The 27,880-nt window shown below is 52.4% G+C and overlaps 1 protein-coding gene across 11 annotated transcripts in view; it reads left to right on the top strand.

Moving 5' to 3' along the window:
* Nucleotides 1–27,880, top strand: part of ATP2B2 (ATPase plasma membrane Ca2+ transporting 2) — a 367,144-nt gene that overhangs the window by 298,496 nt on the left and 40,768 nt on the right. For 6 of the 11 annotated variants that reach the window (XM_059161728.1, XM_059161725.1, XM_059161730.1 and 3 more), the window contains 7 exons: nt 11,606–11,731; nt 13,373–13,405; nt 14,586–14,645; nt 19,737–19,778; nt 20,613–20,771; nt 23,430–23,644; nt 27,200–27,442. In XM_059161728.1, coding sequence (XP_059017711.1) covers nt 11,606–11,731; nt 13,373–13,405; nt 14,586–14,645; nt 19,737–19,778; nt 20,613–20,771; nt 23,430–23,644; nt 27,200–27,442 — 878 coding nt within the window. The remainder of the gene's footprint in view (nt 1–11,605; nt 11,732–13,372; nt 13,406–14,585; nt 14,646–19,736; nt 19,779–20,612; nt 20,772–23,429; nt 23,645–27,199; nt 27,443–27,880) is intronic. The other 5 variants (XM_059161732.1, XM_059161735.1, XM_059161734.1 and 2 more) reach the window with 3 other exon arrangements.

The raw sequence follows: 27,880 nt of genomic DNA, 5'->3' as shown, positions 1-27,880 counted from the left end.
CCTAACAGGGATACACGAAGGGTCTCCTTGTCCAGCACTGCTCAGCAAACATCCTCTGAGCAGCAGCTGTGCTGGGCCAGGCCCTGTGTTGAGCACTGGACCCAGGATGACTCAGAGCCTCCCCTGGCCTTGAGAGCCCCCAGCTCACAGAGGCTAGGGGAAGCAGACGTGCAAACAGATCATCCACAGTAGAAGAGTGAGAAAGAGGTGAGAAAGCCAAAAAACAGAGCAGAACTACCCAAAGTGGAATTGCCCAGGGTTCTAAAGAGTAGGAACTCACCCAAAGTGAGAAGAAAGGGCCTCTTAGTGGAGACAAATGTGTGCAAAGACACAGAGGCCTGAAGGAATATGGGATGTCCTTGCAATACAAAGAGAAAGATTAACAGGTCTGCAGGGTAGGATGGTAAAAAGAAAAGAGAATCAGAGCTGGGGCATTTATTTATTCAGAATTTATTGGACGAACATTTATTTAGTAGCTACTGTGTGCCAGTGGTTGGTGGGACAAATAATGTCCATGCCATCCTGAAGATTAGAATCTAGACAATAAAGAAACAAGCAAGCAAATATATAAGGTAATTTCAAATACTAAGATGAAGACATTAATTATAATGAAATAGAAACTCTGAGGAAAGGGACAGGAACCCTGTTGGTCAGGGAAGGCCTGTCTGAGGAGGTTGCTTTAGAGCTGAAACCAGCTCTAATGAGAAGAAAGAACATTCCAGGTGGAGGGACAGCAAGTGCAAAGGCCCTGGAGTCTAAGAAATCATAGAAAGCCTGAATGCCTTCTTGGAATTTAGGGCCACATGAGGGTTGTGTAAATTGTCATGGCCCTGTGGCCCTGGTTCTGACCCCCAAGCTGAAGTGGTTAGCAGAGAGGCAGTCATCCCTGGGAGAAGTGGCCCGGTGGTCATCTGAATCAGTAGAAGTTAGGTGGAGCCCCTGAGCATGAATGGATGGGTGACAAATGTTCCAGACAGTTTGGAGAAGGGAAAGGAGGGTACCTTGCAGGAGGCTGAGGAGAGAAAATGTTCAGAATCAGTGACTTGATATACCCCAGACCAGCCAAGGAGATGGGCACTGTTGCAAGGAAACTCTGGAAGAGACTTGGACGGGGCAGAGATAGATGGGAAGTCAGCTAGCCAGCCCAAGCCAAACCAACTTTTTTACTTCTAGCTTACTAGTCTTTACTTCTAGCTGGAAGCCCAGGCAAATAGTGTGGACTCCAGGCCTCTGGATGTCAGGAGACAGCAGCCAAGATCCCTTGCGAAGCCCTTGTGCGCAAGAGAAAGCAGGATGTGCTAGAGCCTGGGAGATTCTGGTGGGTTTGTACTGATTCTTGGATTGCTGGTAATCCAGTGGTCTTCACTGGAGCTCTATCCTGTTTCAGTATGGAAAGTATACCCGCCAACTTTGCAGAGACCATGGGTGCAGGGAGGATGACAAAACGAAACCAAGAGGCAGGACCCACCAAGATTGCCAGAGTGCAGGGTGAGCTAGACTGAAGAAAGTGACCCTTGGCCGTGAACTGCAACACTGGTGTTCAGGAGCACAATTGCATGGGGCTGGGAGGGGCAAGCGGCTTAGCCCAGGCTCATGGAGAGATGTGGGGGAAGGGGAAGGGAGTAGAGTCAGCCCAATAGAAGGCAGTCTAATTAGAAATGGAAGAATTCTGTAATAGTTTGAACCATTCTGGACGAAAGAGGCTGCCAAAAGATAGTGAGTTCCTGGTCACTGATTGTGTGTGAGCAGAACCTTGACAGGCTGTGGAGTGCTGGGAGTTTTGTAGGGTAGACCCAAGCCCTGGATGGCCAGTGCATTCAGTGCCCTCCCAGGCATACACATCACAGATTCATCACACCCACCGTTGCCCTGCACCTCTGCTGGAGATGCACCTTAATTTGTTCCCTCCGCCCTGCCCCAGCTGAGGCTGCCCCCTCCTCCTAGATGGCCCTCTCCCTTCCTTGTTACACATTTAACTCAGGTGCATTTGCTCAGCCCCCACCTCCTCCAAAAAGCCTTCTTTGCCCACCACTGCCCTTGGACAGTCACCCCTAGACGGCTTGGGACTCCCATTGCATCCCATGTCATCCACGCTGTGCTTGGTCCATTCGAGCTGAGTTTGGCTAAGTACAGACTGTCTCAGATAAAGTGAAAAGAAGAATGCATCCAGTCCCACCACCCAAAGAGATCTACTGGTCTCACTTGTATGGGTCCCATCCAGCCTTGGCCATATGCAGATGGACAGACACCATCATTGTTGCAATGCACCTGTAACTCCTCCTCTCACCCAGAGCCGTCCAGCAGCTGGAAGCCCTGAGCATGAAGTTACCAGGAGCTCCGTCCCTGGGCCCCGCACAGCACAGCAGCTCAAGCACCATCTGCCAGAGAGAGGAGGGAGGCTGAGGCTGTTGTAGAAAAGGCCAGGTTGGGCTAGACTGAGGCAGATCCGGGCTTGGGAATGAACTCACTGTGTGGCCTTGGGCATGCTGCACCCCTTCTCTTGACCTGTGAGGACCATGGGGAGGCCCCGGTGTATGATGTAGGGGAAGCCCCTCCCTAGCCCTGTGAGAGCTGACAGATGCCCATGACAGATTGGTTCCCTCCCCGTTCCTTAGATGGAGCCTGGACTTGGGTGGTGAAACAGGTCTGGGTTCAAACCCCTACTGTCTTGTTTGATGGGAGACCCTGGACAAGCTTCTTATTCTGTCTGAGCTTCTAGTTCCTCGCTTATAAAATGAGATGACCCCCCAGCTGATGAGGTTGTATCAAAGTGTCCATTTCCCTCTCTCTTCTCTCATCCTGAATATCTCCCCTTTCCCCCTCTCTGAGCTTCCCCCATCCAGCTCCTCCCCTCCTTCAGCCTGCATGAGCCTGCCTCCTCCAGGGGGTTTTCCTTGATTGTTCTCTTCCCCAGAGCTCTGAACTCTGGATAACTGCCATCTGGATGCTCGTTTTTGTGCATGACAGACATGTTGGACCTTTCCCTGGGCGGGGAGGCCTTGCTGGTCCTTCCAGTTGAATGCCCCCTGGGGAAGAGAGAGAGACCAGGCTAGGGGCACCTGCAGGGTCCTCATGATTGTGCAGAAACCCCCTTGGGGTGTCTGGCACACTGGTGCACCCTACAGGAAGGCCAAGAATACTCTGGCACTGGGGGCAGTCAGCCCAAGCATGCCTAGCCTGTGACCCTGGACAGGTCCATTCACCTCCCTGAGCCCCCATGTTGGTGTCTGTGCAGTGGAGGAGTTGCTGGAGGGCCCTTCCCTCCTGCCTACCCCACAGGGCTGTTGTGGGGACCCCATGCATGGATGGATGTCACTGTCCTTTGTAAATGGTACTGCCATGAGGGGCTGTGTGGTGTGGAGCAAGCACAGCATTTGGAGGCAGAACACCCAGGTCCCAAACCTCTGTCAGCTCCAGCTGTGACCTCTGCCCCTCAGGTCCTCAGTCTCCCCATCTGACAAACAGGCACAGACCAGCCTTCAGAAAGACTTGGATATGCCCGGGGACCGGGGCACAAAGAAAATCCCAAAGGCCTGGAGCTCATCTCCCAGGATGGACAGGCAGACACAGGCCAGGCAGAGTAGAATGTTCAGGAGTCACAAGGTCACCCCTGCATGGGGTCAGCAGGGAGAGCACAGCACCAAACCAAGAACATGACTGCTTCTCACTGCTGCCCACAGAAGCCCCGGCCCCAGTGTGGCCGCAGCGTTCACAGTGCAAGGGGAGCCAGAATCCACATTTCATGCACACTCTCCCAGTGTTTAACTGTTGGGGAGAAATCCCCATTTGTTTAAAAGGCAAATGGATCAAGCAGCATGTAGGTGAGCCCTGGAGGGTAATCTCTGACCTGGGCATGTTTTGTTTTTGGTTTTTTTTTTTTTTTTTTTTTTTTCCAGTTTTCTATTTTAAGACCATTTCAAACTTTCAGGAGAGTTGCAAGGCGAGTGCAAAGAACACCTGAATGTCCTTCCTTCTGATTCAGCCGTTACTACCATTTTGCCCCATTTGTTCCCAGGAGCCTCGCTGTGTCATGCAGTCATGATGGCCCTTTGCCCCCTGACGCTTCAGGTGTATCTCTTAAGAAATGTGTGACCACAGCACAGCTAGCCACTTAGGAAGCTCAGCATTGATGCAATACCGTTACCAGAAGGTTCTATATGAATTCACATCCATCGACTGTCCCACAGCATCCTCTAGGCCAGGACCCACTGCAGGACCTGTATAGCCTGCCCTTAACCCTCTTTTCATGGAAGGCCAGTAGTTTCTGATACCCTGGGGTCCTGAAGCCCCTGAGAGTCCTATGGAAGTAGTGGTCTCTCTTGTGAGAAAGAAATGTTCCAACTTGTGACTTGGCAGCCTTCCAGGACATTTGTAGTTCCCTAGAGAACCCTGGTCTGGTCTCAATTTGCAGCTGGGGAAACTGAGGCCCAGAGCAGGAGTGTAAAGCACCCCAGAAGGCAGGGCCAGAGCAAGACCCCAGCCCTCCAACCCCCCAGCCCCGAGCTCTCCCTGCAGCCTCCGTGTGCAGGCTCACCTCTGAGGACCCCTGGGACTTTATGACCCAGCAGCAAGGCCCGTTTGGAGCATTTATACTAAATTCCATTGGGAAACCAATGACTAGGTGACCTCTGTGTGGCCAGGGAAAGGAGAGGGGCCAGGGGGCCGGGGTGGGGGGTGTCCCCAAAAGCAGCAGGGCCTAGCTCCAGCAGACCCATTGGCTCCACCCCCGGCAGGACCCCCACCCACCTCCACCACCCCTGGAGCCAGAGCGTTAACAGCAGGAAGTTGCACAGGACATCGGCAGACCCTCTCAGGCCTGCTGCCCACCTTACCCAAGCGGAAGGCCAGGCATGGAGAGCCGGACCTGCCACCACTGCCACCGCCTCCAGGGAGCCTGGGACGACACCGTGACTGCAGGAAGGCCCAGTCTGCCGCTCGGCCCGCGCTCTCTCCATTACACTACCCTGCCTCTTCTCCATGAGAGGCAGCGGGGTGTAGTGGATAGAGCACGGGTTCAAGTCCCGGCTCCACCACTCACAGCTGTGTGACCCTGAGCCATCACTCGACCTCTCTGAGCCAGAGAGGCCACGGGGAGGGGAGGGGCTTGGGGTTGTACTTGCACCAAACCTACCTCACAGGGCTGTTGTGAGGAGGACAGGCTTTTGGGCGCTGAAATGCTTTACCAACTGTCTGGTGCTCTGCAAGCATGTGTTATTACTATTATTAACTGTGTTGATAACAATAATGATGAAGGAACCACTCCGGGCTGGGAACTGCATTGGCTTTCCTTGGTGCTTGGGCCTGGAGGCAGATGAGAATTCCTACAAATGGCCTTTATCCCTTCTTCACATCTCTGCCCCCAGAAAGAGGCCTCTCCCTTCTCCCGTCCAGAAAGAGGCCTGGGAATTCAAAACCAGGAGAGCCCTAGGTTCAAGCCCCAATCTGTGCCTCATGTGCTGTGCAACCTCAGTCAGCCATTTGCCCTCTCTGGGCTCCGAAGCTTCCTTCTGTAAAGCTAGCTACCCCCCCCAACTCTGCCACTGGCGGCTCACACTACCCCACTTGCCACTGTGTGGGGCTTTGGGTCCGAGACTGCTGGCATCTGGACCAGGTGGGGGCTGTCTCCTGCTGCTTGGAGCCAGTCTAAGGCAGAGTTGGCCTTTGAGCCAGCCTTCGAGAAGGTTCTGGCCCAACCTCTGCTGCCAGATAAAAATCCAGATGACTCCCCTGTCGGGGGAAGAGAGGAAGGTTCAGGTGGGACAGGTCAGCTGGTTGGTGGGAGCCACAGTGTTCCCTGGGCCCGAGCTCCTCTCTCTATCATGCATGGATGGCTGTTGGGTGGCTGACATAGCTCCCCCTTTGTTCCCTGCTTCCATCTCACTCCTCAGAGTGGTCCCAGACAGCTCTGCCTCCAGCTTCTCCACAAGCCTTCCCAACAAGATGGAAAGAGCTGGTGCCACATCCCTGGTCCATGCCTGTGCCACCCTCCCATGACGGATACAGTGTCTGAAATGGGAGTGACAGGGGTCGCTCACATGGTGATTATGACAGCCCCATGGAGAAAGTAGCTCAGACAATACTTAGCACATAGGGACCACTCACTAAATGTTCCTGCTCTCCCTCCTTGACCCAGAAATACTCCCAGTCGCTCCCAACTGAACATCAAGAAGACCCCCAGCTCTGCAGCCTTCCACTCCAATCTTGCCACAATGCAGCGTCTCTCCTGCTCTGCCCTCACTGCCCTGAGCCTCAGCCCAGTGTATCTGCTGCCATCACACTGGTCCACCTCTCTGCCCTTGCCTGGGCTGTGCACCCCCATCAGTCCACTGGGCCCAGGCTCTCTGCCATCTTGTATTGCGGTTGATTTGTGTTCTGGTCTGCACCCTTTGACCTTAGCTACACTGTGAGCTCCTGGAGGGCAGGGACGTCCCTTCGGGCCCCAGGATCTGGCACAGAGTTGGCATTCTACCGCATCTGTCCATCAAGTGAAGAATTGTGACCCTGGGCAGGTAATGCCACACACAGTCTGTCCACACAGGGCTCTACTGGCTCCATCCGAACCAAGATCCAAACTCCTGAGATGCAGCATTTTCAAGGAGACTACCCTATGCCCCCAGGAGTGGCCCTATCTCTCTGGGACCCTTGGTGCCCAGACTTCATCGCTGAGAGGTGGTGGCATAAGTTATCCTCAGGAGAGGGCTGGCCTCAGATCACACAGCAAATCAGAAGCAGACAGCAGACTGGTTCCCGGGTCCCACACGCCCCTCGGCCCAGAGTGCTCTCTATCTACCCACCCCCTGTGCTTGCATATTCTGAGGGGTTCCATGAGACTAGAGGAAGTGGAGGCTACAGGATGGTGCCAGGGGACCATGGACATGAAGGTCCTGGTGCAAAGCCCTGCCAGCTGCCCCCCCACCAATCCGAAGTGTTCTCACCTCTGCCGCTACCCAGAGACCTTGCAAGGTTCCTTTGGGAGATCTAGTCAACCGAACTTGACTTGACTTCCACCATTAGAGCTGCAGCCCTTGGAGTCAAATATTGCCCTTTAAGGAGTATTCTGGAGGTGGGGTGCAATTGCCAGAGGGGGTGACCTGCTCCATTCAGTTCTTCCTTTGCTAGGAGGGGCAGCAGGCTCTGAGGTCCTGGTAGGGGGAAGGGCATGGCCCAGTGAGGGGTAAGGAAGAGTGCGAGGCTGGAATCTATCTGACCCTTTGTAAAACCATAAGGATGGCTTCTGAAGGGTATGGAGATTCTCCATCCTAAATGCAATATATAGCCACCAGGGTAAATACCAAAAAAGGAGGCAGCAGTTAAAAAAAAAAAAAAAAAGTGCTGGAGTCCCAGCTACAAGCTGGTCTCTGCTAAGGGGAGACTCCCCCTCAGAACCACCCTCAGGGAGCTCACAGTCTGGGGTGGGGGGAGCCAGTACTGGAAGCGTCCCCAGGGGAGACTGCGGGGGAGGGCAGTTCAGAGGAGAAGGATGAAGTGGAGGTCAGGGAAGGCCACCTAAGATGGGCCTTCATCCTGAGCCTCGAGGAGGAGGTTTGGGGCCAGAGGAGGGAGAAGGGCACTCTGACGGGGTAACTGAGCCAAGCTGAGGGACTGAACACTAATCCCTAGTGACTTGCACGCTCCCAGGGCAGAGGCCACAGGGCAGGAATTGGTGGTTAAGGGTCAAAAGCAGACTGGGGTCTCACCCAGTGCACGCTGAGATACTACTGAGGGTGTCTGGGCTCGGGGACAGTGGTGAGAGCCATGGCGGGGGCAGGGAATGCGACTGGAACACAGCTCCCTGGCCCGTTTAATGCTGGGTCTGGAGTACCGCCCTGAGGCTCATCTGAGACTGAGCAGGACATGTGCTGCACCTTCACCCTGTGTCCCCTGGTCCCTGTGTCCCACGCTGTGGCCACAGGCTGTCTCCTTCCTCCTCCCTTCTCCCGGCCTCCCCGTGGCAGAGCTGCCGGCTCCCTGCTGTGATGGGACTGATTAGATTAGAAGGTGATTTGGGTCTGATTATCTAAGGTGGAAATTGGCCCCCTGTGTATTTTTCCATCCTGCCTAGGGCCGGGGAGGTGGGGACTGGCCCCCCCATTACCCCCCGGGCAGAGCAAACATTTTCCGAATGTGTTTGAGACAAGGGTGCAAGGGCCTGGCTTCCTGAAGTGGGGACTGCTATGAGACAAAGACAGTCCACTCAAGAGAGAAGGGGTGTTCAAATCCTGGCTCTGCCCCCACCAGCCAGTGATCCTGGGCAAGCCCCTTCTCCCTGACCCTCAGTTTCTCCTCTGTAATCGCAGGGTCAGGGTGAGGACTGATGAGATGAGGGCCTGTGAAGGGGTTAACTTGATGCCTGCTGCACAGGAGGTGGCCTGTGGAGGTCAGGGCTGGCCATGGCCACAGCCATCTGCAGTCTGAGTCAGTGCAGTGTGTTCCTCCCTTGAAAGACCTGGAGATGTCCCCTGCCACGTGACCTCCCTGGACCCCCTCCCCCAGCTCCTTATCTGTCTAATACTGCCAGTATTTCACGGTGCCCGCCCACTGCACACTAGGTGAGCCAGCGCACAGAAATCTTGTCAGCAAGTTAAAATTACCGAGTCCTGTCAGTGTGCCTTGGTTCTCCCTGTTGGTGCCCCTTGGGCGAGTAGACAGGCTCCGAGGTCTGCCTGGGCTGCTCAGCCTGCCACCAGTGTCCGAAGTCATCCTGTGGTCCCTTCTATTCCCTGCTCAGAAACACAAGATTACTGTCCTTCTGTCCTGGGAATGAACAAGGAGTCAGCTGAAGAGCTCACCATCTGAACATCTGGGCTCCGTTTCAGCTCATTTGGCTTCGTGCCCCGTCTGGGAGCCTGCATGACTTGGTTTACCCATGCACAGATAGATAGACTGACCTTTACCCGCCATGAAGGAACTCACTGGAGATGTCCATCTATCTGTGTGTAAAGCATTTTTGAGATCATGAGATGTTAGAGGACAAGGGGCTAGAACACACACATACACCCCCGTGCACACATGTCTGCCTTCGGCTCAGGTCATGATCCCAGGATTCTGGGATCAAGCCCCGCATCAGGCTTCCTGCTCAGTGGGGAGTCTGCTTCTCCCTCTCCCACTCCCCCTGCTTGTGTTCTCTGTCTCTCTCAAATAAATAAATAAGACCTTTATTTAAAAAAAAAAAAAATCATCAGGGCCTTTTAGCCCTCAACCCCAGTCTGCTGCTTCCTGAGCAGCCTGACGGTGGCCTGAGACACTCCCCTCTCTGCTGGGAAAGGAAACACGCACTGCATTGAAGAGAGCTTTCTACCCAGGGGAGTAAAAGTTTAAATTTAAAATAAGAAATGGTGGGGCACCTGGGTGGCTCAGTGGGTTAAGCCGCTGCCTTTGGCTCAGGTCATGATCTCAGGGTCCTGGGATCGAGTCCCGCATCGGGCTCTGCTCAGCAGGGAGCCTGCTTCCTCCTCTCTCTCTCTGCCTGCCTCTCTGCCTACTTGTGATCTCTCTCTGTCAAATAAATAAATAAAATCTTTTTTAAAAATAAATAAATAAATAAATAAATAAAATAAGAAATGGGGTGCCTGAAGGTGCAAACTGCACTTACACAGGTTCTTGACTAAACAGTGGGGCCACTGGCAGGCCGAGGGGCCCTCCCCAGGGGTGCCCGGAGCCTGCTGCAGGGACAGCATGCAGGCCGAACCTGTGAGTAGCCTGTGGGTCTGTGAGAGCTCGTAGGACACAGTGACACGTCCCCTGCACCAGCCTGAGGACAGAGGGCCAGCTCTGCCTGCATCTCCTCTGTTGGGACCAGGCCACAGTAGCAGGCAGCCATGTCCTGGGCTGGGTCCCAGCCACCCCCCACCCCACCCCACCCCAACCTCACCTGTTTCCCAATTAAGGACACAGCTTCAGCGGGTTTGCTTTTTTTTTTTTTTCCCCAACTCTTTTATCATGGTAAAATACATATAAAATGTCCCGTGTTGAGTATCATTAAGGGTACAGGTCTGTGGCATTGTGGACCTTCATGCCATTGTGCCACCGTCACCACTGTCCACCTCTGGCACTCTCATATTGCAAAACCGAACCTCCAGCGCCACTGAACAGCAACCCCCTGAAAGCCCCTCTCCCCAGCCCCTGACAACCACCACTCCATTCTCTGTCCCTGCAACTTTGACTGCTCCACGGAGCTCCTGTGGCAGAATCCACAGCAGCTGGCCTTCTGTATGCGGTATCTTGCATGGAGCCTAATGTCCTCGAGGCTGATCGTGTGGTAGCCTGTGTCATAATTTCCTTCCCTTGGAAGGCCAAATAGTATTCCACTCCGTGTATATAGCATAGTTTTCGGCAGCTTTACCATTCGTTTTATCCTCACTCCAGCATCAACCCCCCAAGTGAACCTTGGACCAGCTGCCCTCTGCACCTGCAGGTCGGGGGGGGGGGGTCTCTATCACACAGCAGCTGACACAGAAACCCCAGGGATGAATAAAAGTGGAGCCACTCTAACCAGAGGACCCCTTTGCCCCTCTGTGGCTGACCCTCCCGCCCCTCAAAAGAATTCCAGGGCCCTTTAAAGCCCAGTTTGAAAATCCTAATAATCTACAAAAGAGGTTTTCTTGGAGCCTGGGGAGGTCTAGTGTCATCACATGCCATCCTTACTCAGAATAAAGCTTTAAAAATCCACAAAATAGGGGCACCCTTGTGGCTCACTCAGTTAAGCGTCTGCCTTCAGGTCAGGTCATGATCTCAGGGTCTTGGGATTGAGCCCCGCATCAGGCTCCTTGCTCAGTGGAGAGCCTACTTCTCCCTCTCCCTCTGCCAGCCACTCCCCCTGTTTGTGCGCTCTCTCTCTCTCTCTCTCTCTTTCTGTGCCAAAGAAATTAATCAAATCTTTAAAAAATAAAAAAATTTTAAAAACCACATAAAACAGAATGCACTGGATCACAGAGGAAGTCCATTATACTGAAATAGTTCACAGAATAAACAACACATGATAGAGTAACAAGTGTGCTTCTTTGTCAGCACCCTAATAACAAAGTCCAGCAGGTAGTCCAATAACCTCTGTACTTGTAAAATCATACTTGTAAAATAAATGATTGCAACAACTACAGAGTCATAGGACAGAGAACCTGTGCTCTTCGTAACACAGGTAATGGCATTGTGAGCCACTAGCACTCCAGAGGTTGGTTGCCTATGTTCATGGCTGGTGGAAATGCTGAATTTCAGTTAGACATTTGTGGAAAGAAAGATACCATTATCTTCCCTTCCAAGTTCCGCGTGCCCTGAGTTCTTCCCCAGATCTTTAGAAGGGCTTTTTTAAGAGGTCCTGTCCAGGACAGGGTAGGGAGGTAACTCTCCGGGAGAAGGTAGTAGGTGGTAGGCCTGAGAAGTAAGGGATGGCAATATTTCAGTCCCAGGCCTGTTGCAGCTCTGTCCCGAAGTGAAATTCTCTTCAGAGGACCCGCCATACGTACATAGTTTGAACCTGAACCATGGGTGGCACCCCAGGGCTTCGGCAGGCAAAGAGCCAGGAGCTTTCCGGGACTCATTTCCTTCCACTCCTTTGGGGAGGGGGCTTGGGCCCATGCAACGGTAACTTGGCTTTTGTCTCCTTCCCCAGGGACCCATGTGATGGAGGGCTCTGGACGGATGGTAGTGACTGCCGTGGGTGTGAATTCTCAGACAGGCATCATCTTCACCCTGCTGGGGGCTGGTGGTGAGGAAGAAGAGAAGAAAGACAAGAAAGGTAAGCACGACCCCTTTACGGACCAGGAAAGGAGCTCTTCAGATCACTTTTTTTGTTTATTCATTCACTCAACAAAATGGTTATTGAGTGCCTTCTATGTCCACGCCCTGTGCCAACAGCTGCCTCCTGCATCCCTGAGGCCCTGCTTGGGCCATGATGGTCTGTCTGTTCCATCTCCAGGTTCTTGTCCCAGTCTCTGTCTGTCCGGTCATGTCATGGAGGACCCTCCCCCCACAGGCCAGGCTCAGGGTGCTGAGCACTTGGCTGATTCTCCAGCCTCTAGTGTGACCTGGTCCCTTCATCAGCCCCGGTAGGGAGTAGAAAGCCCCACCTGCGCTCACTCCTACCACTATTCTCAACTCCACAGAGCAGAGCTGCAAACCACCCCCAGCATAGACTCAGCCTAGATGGGGGCAAAGGAGATTCTAGGGAAGGAGGCCAAACTTTTGGTTCCCTTTCTCACTCCCCAACACCCCGTCCCCAGAGCTGCCACCTTGCCTGGGCCCTGGCTCCTCCTCCACCTTCGAAACAAGCTTCCTACTCCCTGGGCTCCCTCTCAGCACAGCAGGCTGGTAGCCTGGGCCTCTCAGAGAAGAGGGAGGGATGCCCATCTGGCCAGGTCCCAATCCAAAGGCCCAGGCCTCTGGCTCTAGCACAGCTGGCTCTTTTCCTAACACCTACACTCAATCTCAGGGACAGACCCCTCTCACATCTTCAGTCTTTTGTCATGTCTCCTTCCCCAAGCTCCAAAAGGAGGTCTCCAACAGCCAGACCATCTGGGGTCCAGGAGAAGGAGATGAGAAAGTCGATGGCCCCTCTTTGGGGTACGGGGAAGCCTTGCTATCTCTTGCTCTCTGCAGCCAGCCAGGCACAGAGCCTGGGTCATAACCAAAGGTTACTGGCTCCCAAGGGCAATACCCCATTTTCTAGAGGGGTCCCCCTAAGATTATGGCAGCCCCGCCAGCAGGAACAGTGGAGCTGAGCTGTCCTCAGGAAAGTCCAGAAGCTGGAGAGAACCAGGAGACAGCTGAGGTTGAAAATACTAAGGAGATAGTCCTGGTCAAAAAGCCCGGAGGGTATCAGGACAGCGTCCACACAGTGAGATAGAGGTTGTGGCCAGCTCTGACCCCAGGGTGCAGACAGTCGGGCAGATAGGGGCAGTAGGCAGGGTATGGCAGGTACCCCTTTTCTTGGCCTCACTGGGGCCTGAGTGAGGGAAGCCGGATCTATGTTCCTATGTACCTGTGTACCTATGTTCCTATGTTCCTGAAGATTTCGGCAGGAAGACAGGCCTCTCTTGCCCTGAAGCATAGGTCAGAGTCCTTCACTGAACACACACCTGCACCCCTGTGAGGTGGGGGTCTGTGTAGAGAAGAAGTGGGATGTTGGGGGGCCACAGCAGAGGAAGATAGGGAGCAGCCCAGCCTCTCAGGCGCCTGTGAGCGACATGGACGGGGACTGGGCCCCTCTGCACTCCCATCCCTTCACCTCCACCTCCATCGCGGCCCCATGTCAGGATGAGCACCGGTGTGCAGCCGTGTGTGCGTGTGTGTGTGTGCACGCATGCGTGTGTGTGTGCACGTGCAGGTGAGGCTGTATGTGCTTCTCCTTCATTAACATGTCTCAAAAATCATCACACAGGTGTGAAGAAGGGGGATGGCCTTCAGCTACCAGGTACAGTAAGACCCCCCTCAGGGTAGATGGGGCTTTTAGAAATAGCAGCAGCCTTTGACCCCCAGGCCGTGGCCCTAGACCCCCAACACACCGTTGGAGGAGGCCTCCTAACCCTGGGACCCTCCACTGGGCCCCCACGTGATGCCGGCCCCACTGGAGGAACCAGCCCCTCACTCTACCTATTTGCCCCTCAGTGCTTTTCCCTGCCCTCCGATGCACACGGCGCCACTGCCATCTCCACGCCAACCCCACACAGCCCTCCACCCCCAGGCCAATGTGTGGTGCCCCGCTCATCATCACACGACCCCACAGCCCTGCTCTCATGGGCACACCCCGCAGAGCCCAGCCCGGCTGCCCCTCACTGCACAGCATGGGCATCTAACCCACCTTACCTTACCCTCTCCTTCCCACACAATCCATCTCCCCCCGCCCCAAGAAAGAACGACCAGAGTGCATCTGACCATCTCACGTCATTTTTAATTGCTAAACTAAGGAAAGCTGGCTAGTACCTTTCTCTGTTTCATGCACAAAGTACAACATGCTGGATGTCACCTCTTCAATGTATGGGGGTAACCAAGGCGATCTTTAGAGTGCTGGTTAGGAAAGAGGAGGTGGCTGTGGGCAGTGGCCTGAGTCAAGGGCTCAAATCCTGAGTCCCTGCCACCGCTGGACAGTCCCTCTGGGACACAGAGATGGTGGTTACAGCAAGTACCTGATCAGAATGGCGGGTACCTGCACCGTGCCGATTGCTGAATGTTTTGAAATGACTCCTGGCCATGGGTCCTTCTGGCCCTGATGGGCAGCCAGATGCCTTCTCCTAGAAACTTCTCTGATAGGGACCTGCCTGATTGGTATGGCCAGAGCGGTACATCGGTTCAGACCTTAGTACAGAACGGTGCCATGCTACCTAACCACATTTATCATCTGCCATGTTTTATTTCAAAGACCCTCCATGTCTGAGTTTTTTTCCCCTGATTTTTATGACATTTCTATGGGAACGTTCCACCCCCACCCTCCTAAATTTGAGTTTCCTGATTTCCAACAGAGATTTTTTTTTTTTTTAAGAATGTAGTCATGTTATTTCCCACAAGTTGGTTCATGTCTATTGTTGTTGCTGTTCTGCATTGTTGCTTTTCTCCATTGTGACACACTGCATTTTCCATCCCTCCCACCCCCGCAGCGGCCGATGGTGCAGCAGGTTCAAATGCTGCCGATAGTGCAAATACCAGCCTAGTCAATGGTACGTCTCCGATGGCGAGCTCTCGGTCTCGGTTGGATGGGCATCTCTCTCCCCCACCCCCAACTCTGGGCTTGCCTCTCCCTGTTCTGGACTGCACAGATCTTGGATGTGCATGGGCAGCTCTGGGACATTCATCCTCCCACGTGGGGCAGGCGCTTAAGAGAGAAGCCACCAACGGGGAATCAGCTCCGCGCCCGCTTACGGCGACCAAAATGGTACTGGCTCCTATGGGACCTTAACCCCCAGTGGAGCCCAGAAGAGGGACATACCCTGGGCTTCAGATTTGGCTCCCAAGAAGCAGCATCCCACCCGTCGTGGCCCTCTCCTAAGCACACTCCTGGCCCCCGCTTGGGGAAGAAGGCCTGGGGTCAGGACCTGGGCTGAAGCTGGCATCTGGGTCCCTAGTGAAGTCTCCAGTCCTCGACTTGAAAATTTCCTCGAGGCAGGGGGACCCAGGCCGGGATTCAGCTCTTTGGCCCCACCCCACAGCATGGCTGAGCCACTGATAAACATTTCTTCCTCTTCTTTTTCTCGGAGTGAACGGGCAGGGGGCTCGCTTGGGCGCGGGCCTGGTTCTGTCCCTCGGAAGTGGACTGGTGTTTCCTGCTGTTGCCTGTGCTAGAGCATTTGTCCTGAGTCTCTGCATTCTTACGGGCCCCCTGGGGGCTGAGGGGTGGTGGGGGGGGGGGCAACCACAGTACCTTGGGATCTGCATTTTAACCTCCTTACCCACAGGCAAGAAGGAATTCCATTCACTTGCCTCCAAACCTTTAGAGGATTTCTTATTTCTGTACCCTCCTATCTTCAGAGTGATGAGGCTTCTGTGTACTCAGATCGGTCCCCTGTCCCCAGATTAGGTAGCATGATAGTCACCCAAGCTATAGGGCTTGATCATAAAACAGTTGCCCCGGGGAACTGAGGGAAGGAAAAAGCCTTTCTTGCGGCATTGCTACATGCAAGGCACTGGGCTGCGGGTTTCTCGTCCATTATATCATTTCCTCCTCACCACTCCTGGAAGATGTGGAGGTCTTGTCCTACCTCATACTCCCATCCCCTGCCCCAGACCTCTGGCTGGGCCACCTGCATTCAAAGTGACCAATGATGGAAGCCCCTTGTAGATGTCAGGGGCCAAGAAAGACACTTCTGTGAGCTGCGCCTTGCTAATTTGGGTGTGGGTCTATTTCAGGCACCGGAGGAGAAAGGAGAACAGCTTGGGGTGTGGGAGGTGTCATGCGTCAGGGAGGGGTGGCGAGGGATGACAGGGAGAACCAATATAGGCAAACCCAGGCAGGGGGAGAAGGAAACAGGAGCTGGCATCCTGCTTCCCACAGAGCAGTGAGCCCACTGGGCTCAGTGAACATACAGACTGCATCCAGGCTGGTCCATCCTAAAAAAAGTCTGCTTCACTTCCAAACTGTAGCAGAAAACTCCTGGTATCCTGAGAAAAACTGCAGGAAATATGGGGAACTTGACTACCTACTGTATGCCAGACATTTTGCAAACATTTCCTGCTCATGGCCTCATTTGATCCTCATGACAACCTTGTGATACAGAGTTTATTGTCCCCACTTTAAAGATTGGGAGACAGGCTCAGAGAGATCAAGCCACTAGCCTAATATCACAGAACAAGAAAGAAGCAGACTTAGGATTCAAACCCAGGCCTGCTGGCTCTAAAGTACTTATTCCACTTCCTGATCCAGAGTTTCCTGAAAGAGTGTGTCTTGTAAACATCACAGGAATATCAATAGGTCCTGCCCCCAAGAAAAGGATCCTGTGGTCAGAAATGTTTAAGAACCATGGGACAGAATTGGTCTCCTCCTTATTGCAGAACTTCTCAGAGCCTTGAATATGCTGGTATATAGTGGAAAGTTAGCCATGGAGGGCTTCCCAGGCTGATTTGGCTGCAGGACATTTTCTGGCTGAATCTTGTGGGATTGGTTTGTTTCTCTAATATACTTAGGGAAATAGTGCTCTAAGCCATTGCTTCTCAAAAAGTAACCAGAGGACCAGAAGCCTGGACATCTCCTAGGAGCCTGTTGGAAATGCAGAATTTCAGGCCCAACCCCAGACCCACTGAACTAAAATCTGCATTCATATAAGCTCTCCAGTCTAGGGCCATACCACACTGAATGTGCCTGATCTCATCTAATGAGCTCTCCAGGCTCCAGGCCAGAGTGTATTAAAGGTTGAGAGGTGCCTGGCTGAGCCTTGGTCAATGAGAGAATTAACCATTCCTTTTCTTCCTTCCTCTGAGCCAAATCAGGATGATTGGCTATAGAAAACACACTTAGCTGGCAGTAGTCCCTCTGGACCCACCCTCACCAAGCCCCCTCCCAGCTGAAAGCGGGTGTGTTCCATTCATCTTGGAGCCATTATGACTGCCATTATCATTTTATTATTTCATTTATACTGATTAACATACCATTGTTCAATACATTGCTTATAATCACGGTTAGTAAATACACCACTCTGAACTCCAGACATTAACAGGGCACTTTGTGATGCTTTTCCTAAGCATCACCTTGGTCGACATTGTCACATGTCACAGAGGAAGAGATGGAAGCACAGGCAAGAGAAGTAACATCTCCCAGTTCATCTCTTTAGTGCTCCCCAAAGCTTGTTTATCAGGTCACCTCACCATCGAACCTCCACACACACACTTTTCACACTCATGGCTCATAACAGACCCATTTGTCAAAGCTGTGTCTGCATCTGATGTGGGGTGGGGGGTCTCCAAGTCTCCGCCCAAGTTCCCCATCCCAGCTTCCCTGCAAGAGCCCCCTTTCCTGGGTCATGCACAGACCCAGGTCTGGCTGTCCCCCCCATAGTTACAGGGCCCAGGCAAGTTCCACTTTGGCTGAGAAAAGCCCCTGGCTTCTGAGAAACCAGGCCATGTGCGCAGAAGCACCCCCACAACACTGCTCCCTCCCTTGAACATATGCACTGGTGATTATCTTTCTGGCCACGTGATCACTATGGAAATAAAAGAGGAAATTGCTAGCTTGGTTAATGGGCGCACACATGGGCTATTGCATTTGATAATATGCAATGCAAATAAGGCCCCTTTGTGTCTTCTAGAACCAAGTATGGAAGAGGAGTCCTCCCATGCCCTTTAGCCCAGTTAGTAAAATTATTTTTAAAAATAAAGATAATTATTGTAGTTCATTCCTGTTGGCTCTAAAAAGGCTTTTTCTGTTTTGTTTTTAATCCAGCAAAAAGAACTTTGCAATAGAGCAATGGGGGCCTTCTCTTTCCGCCCCCAGGGTGGGTCCCTGACCATTTGCCGTGAGAGGCGGGGGAACAGCCCAACATTTCCCCTGGAGAGGTAGCACGGGGCTGGGATCCAGGAAAGCCACTTCTCCCCTCCGAGTCACTTACAGCGTGATCTGGTGTGGGTGCCTTACTGGTTATGGAACCAGTAAGGCAGCCACGGGGTTATCATCAGGACGCTCCAGAAATGAGAGCTGTCTCTGAACCTCTCTTGGCCTCAGTTTTCTCATCTGTAAAATGGGAGTGCTTAGACTTGCTCCCATCTCACCCACAGGGTATTGGGGAGGTGGGCAAGAGAGGAACCCACAAAATGTAGAATGCTAAATGGGCAAGTGGTTATGACTAAGGCCACTGTCAGGTGCTCAAGAAGCTGAATGTTGCTTCCCTATTTTACAGAGGTGGACACTGAGACTGGGAGAGGTAAAGCCACACAGCTAGTTCATGTCCAAACAGGGGCACACAACCACCTTGATGACCCTCCTCTGTGCTCAGAGGAGCTTAGGGCTAGCTGCCTTCTCCTCAACTGGGGTGGAAACATAGATGGGGCCAGCTCTGCGTTAACCCCGGGGACCCAGGCAGGTCATCTGTCTCTCTGAGCCTCAGTTTCTGATCTGGAAGTGGGAGCAGGGCAGGAGTGCCCTTATGGGGATGTGATGTGGGTTAGCTGAAATCATGGATGTTCTATATGCACCTGGCACGTGGTGGTTTCTCACAGAACATGAGCTGTGATTCTCATTCTTCACAGCAAATGGCCAAGGGCGGCTGACCTCCGCAGGCTCCTCCCAAGGTAGCAAGGCCTGTGGGCAGAGCTCTGAGTGAGCTCAGAGGACAGGCCAAAGGGACAGGAGGAAACCTCCTCTCTGTAGTGCCAACAGGTAAAGACAGGTGTCTCAGCTGCCAACGAGGGGCTACCAGTACGGCCCATGCTGCAAACCCAGCCCACAAGCCTCTGGCCAAGACTGGAGCAGGCTGGGGGGACTCCCAGGCAGCCCTGATTAGGAGGTGAGCAGCCCCAGACTCAGCCCTTTCCCCAGCACTGGCATGCAGGGCCAGGGCAGGGGGGCACCCAGGGGAGACCACCAGCCCTACTTCCCTGTTTGCTAGGGCCCAGGCTGGTCAGCCTCAGAATAAAGAGCATACACCCAAGTGGAGGGAGGGATCGGCAACTTCCCAGCGGGAGCAGTGCTTGGGGCCCCTCAAAGCCCACCATTAAGGAGCTCTTGCTCACCCTTGGCATGGGTCACTCTCAGTGGAGCTGGGCGGGGGGTTGTCCTTGCTGTGGTTTCACACTCCTCCAGATGGACAAGGAGAAAGCAAAATTCTACATACATCACTCCTGGAGCCAGGAACTAAGGAACACATTGACCAAAGTCCTCCCCTTTCTAGAATGTGTGTGTGTGTGTGTGTGTGTGTGTGTGTGTGTGTGTGTGTGTCTTTCATTTCCTTTGCCTCCTCTCAGCCCACCAAAGCACTGACCAAATTAATCACTGGGGACCTGAGGACCTCTCTGCTTCCTGCCAGTCAGCTCTGGTCCCTTTTACCCTCAAAAGCAGTCATTTACTCAGTACTCTCAGGTCTGAAATAACTCCCACTGAAGCTCTCTCTCCAAGCCCCCCCAGAGAATCAGGACAGAGCCTGCAGCCAGTGCAGTGGCCAGGTTTCTTCTTGTCTCAGGCCACCTTAGCGTCCCCGTGTGGAGGGACGGAGTCGGCCCGGCCCTTCCTCCATCTGTGACATGAATGTCGGTGGCCCTGTTGCGTCTCTGATGATCGACGTGTGTTGTCTGTTCTCTGTTGTCTGTTAAAATTCTTTGTCGTGTAGGTAAAATGCAGGATGGCAATGTGGACGCCAGCCAGAGCAAAGGTAACCCTTTTGTATTCACCGGCTTCTGGGGTCCCTGCTGCCCCTCCCCCCACTGGCTCTGAGAGCCAGGCTAGAAGCAGACAGGTCTGTGCCTGCAGGTGCCTGGCATTTGGGGGGGGGGGGTGGCTGTGATTCACATGGTGGCAGGCCCAATGGAGACATCACCCATGAGGACAGGGGCCAGCTGTGAGCCAGCTCTTCCCCAGCCTTTGTGCTAGGCTACCCATTTTGCTGAAGACTTAAAGCTGGTTCTTTGGAATCTTGAGGGGCTAAGGGGTAGGCCCCAGACCCACCAGTCAGTCCTTCACCGAAGAAAGAGGAGGCTTGGCACCCAAGGATAAGGACACTCTCTTATCTTTTAAGCCCTCTTTGTGTCCCTCTTCTCTGGCGACTATTAATATCCCAACAACATACTCAAGAACCCCCTGGGGAAGGCCAAGGCTATCTGTCTTGTCTAAATGTGGCGAAACTGAGGGGCCATTTGGGGAAGGATCTCTGGGCTTCTTCAGGCCCAGAGGGGACCCCAGCTACACCTGCTGGGAACCCAAGAACTGTGTCACTCCCTATTCACACTTGGATTCCAGGTCCAAGGCAGTCCCTGGCCCTGGGACTAGGGTCTCCAGCTGGAAGAAGCAGATCCCGTATCACAGGGTGTCTGTGCCAGCCATGCAGGGGTCCAGACAAGGGAGTGAATGTCTCAGCACACTCCCCTGGGCAGGCAGGGTGGGTGCCAGTATGCCCACCCTGCAGGCTGACCTGGCTGTGTGCGCGTGTGCGTGTGTGCGTGCATGTGTGTGCGTGTGTGCGTGCATGTGCATACTCTGTCCCCTACAGCCAAACAGCAGGATGGGGCCGCCGCCATGGAGATGCAGCCCCTCAAGAGTGCTGAGGGCGGCGATGCTGATGACAAAAAAAAGGCCAACATGCACAAGAAGGAGAAATCCGTGCTGCAGGGCAAGCTCACCAAGCTGGCTGTGCAGATCGGCAAGGCAGGTAAGCGTGCGGCCGCCGTGGACGGTGCACAGGGGACATGGGGTACACAGAGGGACCCCAGCTAGGGCCCCGCCCCGAGCTGGCTCTCAGTTGCCTCATCTGCAGAGTGGGGTCTGGATTAGGACTCTTGACTGGCCCCCCGACCCCAGCTGCCATGCAAAGGAAAGATTGAAGAGGTTGAGGGCCATGCTAGGAGCCCAGTGAGAAGCCTCCTATCTGAGCCTCAACACAAGCCTGATCCCCACTGAGCTGGGAGCTCCAGGTGATGGCTGGTGGTGGCCCCTCCAGCCCAGGAAGCTGAGCTCAGCTGCAAGGCCAGCCCTGCCCGTCTGACATGGCCTTGGCCTCTCATCCCACATGAGGACACGCAAACACCAAGGCCTCCCCACCTGGCTGTCTCCCGGCTCTAATTATAGGCACCACAGCGTGGAGAAGGGAGGCAAATTACAGGCTTGGCTGTCTATATTTAAACTAAGGGCCTGGTGATAGCTCCCGGCTGCTGGGAGCTTGGCTTCCCGCCCCTGCGACTGTCAGATGGGGATAGAGCCCGCTCTGAAGTCCCACAGCTGGAGATGGGGGCGGGGGAGCGATGGGCCCAGGGATTTCCTCCAGCCTTGGCATACAGCAGACTCTGCAGAGCCACAGTACCGCCACTGGCCGGGGCGGGGGGGGGGGGGGGGGGGCGGGGGTGTTGGTGTGTGTGGAAGGAGCGATGAGATCCACCCACAGCCTTCAAAGCCCTTGCTCACCCCCCTCTCCCCCCTCAGCCTTGCCAAGAATGGAGTTTGGGGTCCAACACTTCTAGGTTCACATCCCACCCCTGCTTCCCTCTTGGGCTGAATTCCCTGAAGCAGAGTCTGAGGTGGATGGGTGCAGGATTTTTAGGGGCAAGGGTGCTCTCCGGTGAGACCTGTAAAGGGTAAAAGACTCAGTAGGGCCACAGAAAAAGCCAGATACTTCCTGGAGAAATCCCCGTCTCTGTCTACCTCTGCAGGGTCTGTCTGGTCTTGCAGCAAGGGGTCTGGGCTTTTGGACCCTCCACCTGAGCCGTTGAATACTGGCCATCAGATTGGGGTGGGGTGCCGTCCCAGATACGTCCTGACAGGAGAAAGTGCTCTCTGAAGTGTGGACTTCCTCTGGCAGAGTCCGCAGCTGTGCACAGTCTCTGCAGCACCTGCACAGTGCCTACAGCTCCCCGAACGGGCCAGGGGATCTCAGGGGATCCGGGCAGATAGCCATTCACATCTCCTAACTCTGTAATGTTCTCGGGCCTGTGGCCTTGGACAGGTCCCTTCCCTCACTGACTTCAGTGTCCTCAGCTGAAAGAGGGCTCCCTGCTCTTTCCTCCATCCAAAACACTTTCTACATGTCACCCTCTGGCTGATCCTTCTCATCATTCCCCATCTACTCAAGTATCACCTCCTCCAGGAAGTCTTCCCTGAACACCCTTGCTAAAACAGTCCCTCCCCACCAGCCCGTGTTGTTCTGTTTTCTTTTTTGAAGCTTGATTGAAGTACAATCAATATGCAAAAAATTACACACATGTAATGTACATCTTGATGAATTTGGACATGGGCGTACACCCATGATGCCATCACCACAAGCAAGGTATGAAACATATTCCCCAACTCCCAAAATTCCTGTGTTCTTTCCTGGGTTTTTCTGTTTTCCTTTGTTTGGGGCCAGAACACTGAAGAGGAAATCTAGCCTCTTACCCAGTTTTGAAGTTCACAATACCATATTGTTCACTGTTGGCCCCATGGTGTCAAGCAGAGCTCTAGAACTTCTTTATCTTGCATAACTGAAACTCTATATCCACTGAAAAACAACCTTCTCTCTCCCCCTCCCCACAGCCCCTGGCAACCAACCTTCCACTCTCTGCTTCTATGAGTTTGACTATTTCTATTCCTCATGTAAGCCCTTCTGTGTCTGCCTTCTCTCATCTAGCATCATGTCCTCCAGGCCCATCCATGGGGTTGCAAATGGCAGGACTTCCTTCTTTTTTAAGGCTGAGTCATACTCTGCTGTGTGTCTGTGCCATGTTTTCTTGATCCCTCGGTCTGCTGATGGACACGTGGGTCATTTTCTTACCGGCAGCCTGTGTGGTTCTCTGTCACGTCGCCCTGCAGTTCTACACACCATTATCCCTACGTGGACGATCTTGTTCATGAGTTTTTTCCTTCTTGTCTGCCTCCCCCTCTGAAGTCTCAGCTTCTCAAGGGGAGGGACTCTGTCCTCTCTAGGGCTGTGTCCCTTGTTCCTGAATTAGGAGCCACTAGGTACCTGGGCGGGTGAGTTGATAAATGGTACTAACCACACATGAACGTGTGTGAGAACTATGCAGGGAGTTCGAACTGATTCCCATGGTCTCAGCACACATTTCTTGAGCACCCACAAGGTGTCAGGCACTGTGCAAGGGGCTTTACATGCATCCATCACTTTTGATCTTTGCAAAACCGCGTGAAATAAACATGCATCCCCATTGCACAGAAGAGGAGACTGAGGCTCTGTAAGGCTCAAGGACATGCCCCAGGCCATAAAGCTATGAGATGTGGGTTAGGGTCCGCCTAGCCAAGTGTTTGGTCCCCATCTCACTTCCCAGGGCCCCCACCCTCAGAAGAACCCCTGAGCAGATCTGTCCCCCAACCCATGTTACAGGTTTGGTGATGTCGGCCATCACAGTCATCATCCTGGTGCTCTACTTCACCGTGGACACCTTCGTGGTCAATAAGAAGCCGTGGCTACCCGAGTGCACGCCTGTCTACGTGCAGTACTTTGTCAAGTTCTTCATCATCGGTGTGACAGTGCTGGTGGTCGCCGTGCCAGAGGGGCTCCCTCTGGCCGTCACCATCTCACTGGCCTACTCCGTGAAGGTGAGAAGGAGAGGACTGGCCGGCACAGCTCGGATCAGCTGCCCCCAGCCAGGGCTCTGGGGGTGGCCTGTGGGGCAGGCGCTGGGCCGTGAGTAGAGCTAAGAAGAAGGAAGGGGGCACCCTGGAAGTTGGGAGACGAGACATATGTGGGAACCCAGAACTCACGTGTCCTCAGGGAGGCCTATAGCAGCTCAGAGGGCCACACCCTGGCTCCAGGGATAGCCATCATTCACCCCAGCCAAGTGTTGCCTTGCAGATGCAGCCCCCTTGCATTGCCCACTCTTCACATTTTTCCCAGAGAAGCCAGAATCCTGGACTGATTTTTGAACATTGATCATCAACTCCACTTTAATTTACTTTTTTTTTTTTTTTTTTTTTTTTTTTTAAGATTTTATTTATTTATTTGACAGAGAGAAATCACAAATAGGCAGAGAGGCAGGCAGAGAGAGAGAGAGGAGGAAGCAGGCTCCCTGCTGAGCAGAGAGCCCGATGTGGGACTTGATCCCAGGACCCTGAGATCATGACCTGAGCCAAAGGCAGCAGCTTAACCACTGAGCCACCCAGGCGCCCAGATCATCAACTCCACTTTAAAAAAGAAAAAAAAAAAACCACCATAAAAAGCAGACCTTACAATGCAGGCCCAAACCCAACCCCATCTCACCAAATGTAAGGAGAAGTCTGAGGTCAAAGTCCCATGGAAGCTGTGATATTTCTGCAACTCATCTCAGAGGTTGCTCCCTGAAGTTGGGAAGAGATAAACCTAAAGCCAAAAGAAATCTGATTTAAGGAAACCCCTACCACTCGAGGGATGGGCTGAAAAGGGAAGAGGTTTTAAAAGCAGTTTCATGAAGGGTGGTAAGTCCATGAAAGCTGACTGTGGATACTTGGGTCTGGGGGTGGGGTGGGTGTTTCTAGTGCTCCCCAGATGGCAGAGCCCTGCCGCCCCCTGCTCCCAGGCCAAGGCCGACCATGGAGTCCAAACCCTGGGCTGAGCATCTCGGTGGGTGCCTCAAGCTTGGGGCCTCATTCTCTGCTGTTGGCCGCATGGTTTTCCCACCTTAGAGGGCAGAGCTCTGCACTCCTGGTCCCCAGTGCCCCAAGGCCAGGATGTCCCTACAAGGATGGAGCCCTGGGCATGTTTATAAACAAGGCATTGGCTCTGAGACATTGGCAGAGCTGCTGGAGGGCACGGCGGGCGTCAGTTTCCAACTTGGAATTTGGACTGGGCTTGCCGATGTAATTTCATACAGAAAAGAGATCTCTAGGCAGATGCCAGAAAGTGGCAGCTCTGGGTAAAGGATATGGCCCTTATCGCCTCCTTGTTTTAGGGTTCTTGAAGAAACTCCATCTCACAGACCAAAGACCAAACGGGTCACAACACGATGCTGCTTGGGAGTTTGGAGCCCAAAGATGGTGATTTTCATTAAGCCATGAGAGGGGACCCCCACGGCCACCCAGCTGAGCTCAGGGTGTCTTGAAAGTCACACAGAGGTAGTTTGGGGTGACCATATACAGACCTTTTTAGGTCTCTGCACCTTCTGCCATTCACATCTCTGGCATCTGGTACCTTCAGCTGTCTTAGGTCATGTTACTTTTATAGTCACTTGATAAACTGAGTACAGCCCCAACCCAGGAGAGGCAAACTCTCCCCTCTCTGAGCCTGGCATACCCACCCTGGGAGCTGCCATCGAAAGAACAGAGATGACTCAGAGGAGCAACGTGAGCTGTATGTGTGATTTTAAATTCCCTTGCGGCCATGTTCAAAGGAAAGAGTAAAAAGAAAGAGGTGACGTTAATTTTAATAATATAATTTACTTCACCTTTAGTAATATAATTTAGTTCACCTTTATGTCCAAACATATTATGTTAGCAATCCAACATATAATAGCATACAAATAGCTAGTGAGATGTCTTTCATTGCCTTTTTCCTAATAAGTCTTCAAAAACCAACACATATTTTTACACGTACAGCACGTTTCATGTCAGACCAGCCACACTTCCAGGACAGAGCAGCCACCTATGTATTTATTCTTAAGCCCAACAGACGAACCCTGCCCCAGATGGGCAGGGGCCCGATGGAATGACCCAGCCTGTGAAGTTAAATAGAGCTAGGTTTCAGTCTGAGCATTAACCCATATTAGGTGTGTGATCCTGGTCAAATCACTTGGCTGTGGCTTTTCCATTGGCCAACGTGGAGGATCGCCATCCCCAAAGGTTTCACAGGCCTCCTGTACCATCAGACTAGAAAATGAACCAGGAAGAACTTCGCCAGCCATAAAGCGTGTTGCAAATTCCTATTGCTACTGCTCCTGCATTCAACATACATGAGGTGTCACTATTATCGCAGGTTATAATAAGATTGCAATAGCATATAATTCTACCAATACTCATTTCTTCGTAACATGAACTGCTATTAAAACTATTCTAATGGCGCTCTTTTTTTACCCTTTTTATGAAGAGTTAGGATGGGGAGCAAGAACAAAGGAAACCAGATTACTAGGAACAGACGAGAACTTTGTCTGATTCAGCCTCTAGCAGCTTCTCTTGCCCCCTCTTGCCAGATAGGGTAACTGGGTCTGCAGGGTCTATCTTAAGCATGACGCTTGCTTGAGAATTACTTCATTTGCATGAGTTTGCTTGAGAACCTCAAAGAAGCTAGGAGTGAAGCTGGGAAGACAGAGAGTACGTGAATACCAGAAAATTCAGAAATACCAGAAAGTGGCAGAAAGATGGTGATTTTCATTAAGCCATGAGAGGGGTACTATGTACATAGTACATAGTACTATGTATGGTGGGATATCATTTTTGCTATAAATTTAAGAAGATGTCTATACATAAGATGTATCCTTTCTGGGTGATGGATAAAGATGGATTTGTTTTCTTTTGTGTGTTTGTATATTGAAAAGAAATTTGTGACTTTTGTTATACGAGGCATAATATATATGTGATGCAGAAAAAAATCTGTAGATTTTTTTTTTTAGAATCTATAGATTTTTTTAAAAGAAGGCAGTAAAAATCTCCTGTCATTCTACCATGCAGAAATAATAACCCTAACATTTTGAAATTTTTCCAGATACTGTCCTATGTCTACAAACACATACATGTATCCTAAATTTATTTATTTTTGGTGGGACCAAAAATGACAATGAAAACCAGGAACCAGCAAAATATTTGAAAAACAAAAACAAAAACATAAAACCATTAACCAAATAAAGGATGGCTACTTCTGTTAGGGTATAAGAGAAAAATATTTGAGGTCATTGTAGAAGACCCAACATTAATTTATCATCCTTTTCCCTATCTTTTCCATAAGGAATACAGATTCTTAAAAAAAAAAAAAAGGTCAATTAATCAGATCTTTTAAGTGGTTCAATTAAAAGGCTGCACATACACAGATCTCCAATTCCACATCTTTGCACATGTGGGAAACACGGGGCACATGGCAGCAGCTCTGCACCTCTTACTGCATGCTTTCCCAGTGTCTCCAACCCCACTCCCTGCCCCCCCCCAGCTCCCTCTCCTCACTGTCACCCTCTCACCTGCCCCTGCCCCCAGAAAATGATGAAAGACAACAATCTGGTACGCCACCTGGATGCCTGTGAGACCATGGGCAATGCCACCGCCATCTGCTCGGACAAGACGGGCACGCTGACCACCAATCGCATGACAGTTGTGCAGGCCTACATCGGCGATGTCCACTACAAGGAGATCCCTGACCCCAGTTCCATCAATGCCAAGACCTTGGAGCTGCTCGTCAATGCCATTGCCATCAACAGCGCCTACACCACCAAGATTCTGGTGAGTGGTGTAGCCTCCACTGGAGGAACCAAGGTCCGCGGGGTGATGCAGAGACACCAGGCAGATTGAATGATGTGATTCCTATTTTTGAATACTGCTGATATATTTTGGGTGGTCATATAGCAAGCAACTTGTTTCTTTTTGATTTAGCAATGATATTTATATGAGCCCCCAAAAATGTTAATTGCGTTTTTTAGATCCTGTCATTGTCCTCCTTGCAAAAACAAAACACTTACTATTAGTTGGCTTTTGCCACATAACTACAGTAGTTCCCCTTTCAGTTATGGGTGGTCAGCCTCAGCCCTTAACAGCTGACCCTCCTTCTGATATATTGTCCGAAGGTCAAGAGTGGCCTCGTGATTTACAGCACAGGCTGTACCCTTCTCCACTTCAGCTCAGCACATAGGCACTTTATCATCTCACAGCAGCACGAGAAGG

Source organism: Mustela lutreola, chromosome 2, assembly GCF_030435805.1.
Source record: "Mustela lutreola isolate mMusLut2 chromosome 2, mMusLut2.pri, whole genome shotgun sequence".
Classification (NCBI taxonomy): domain Eukaryota; kingdom Metazoa; phylum Chordata; class Mammalia; order Carnivora; family Mustelidae; genus Mustela; species Mustela lutreola.
The sequence above is the reverse complement of the archived record's forward strand: the minus strand, read 5'-3'. Positions and strand labels throughout refer to the sequence as shown.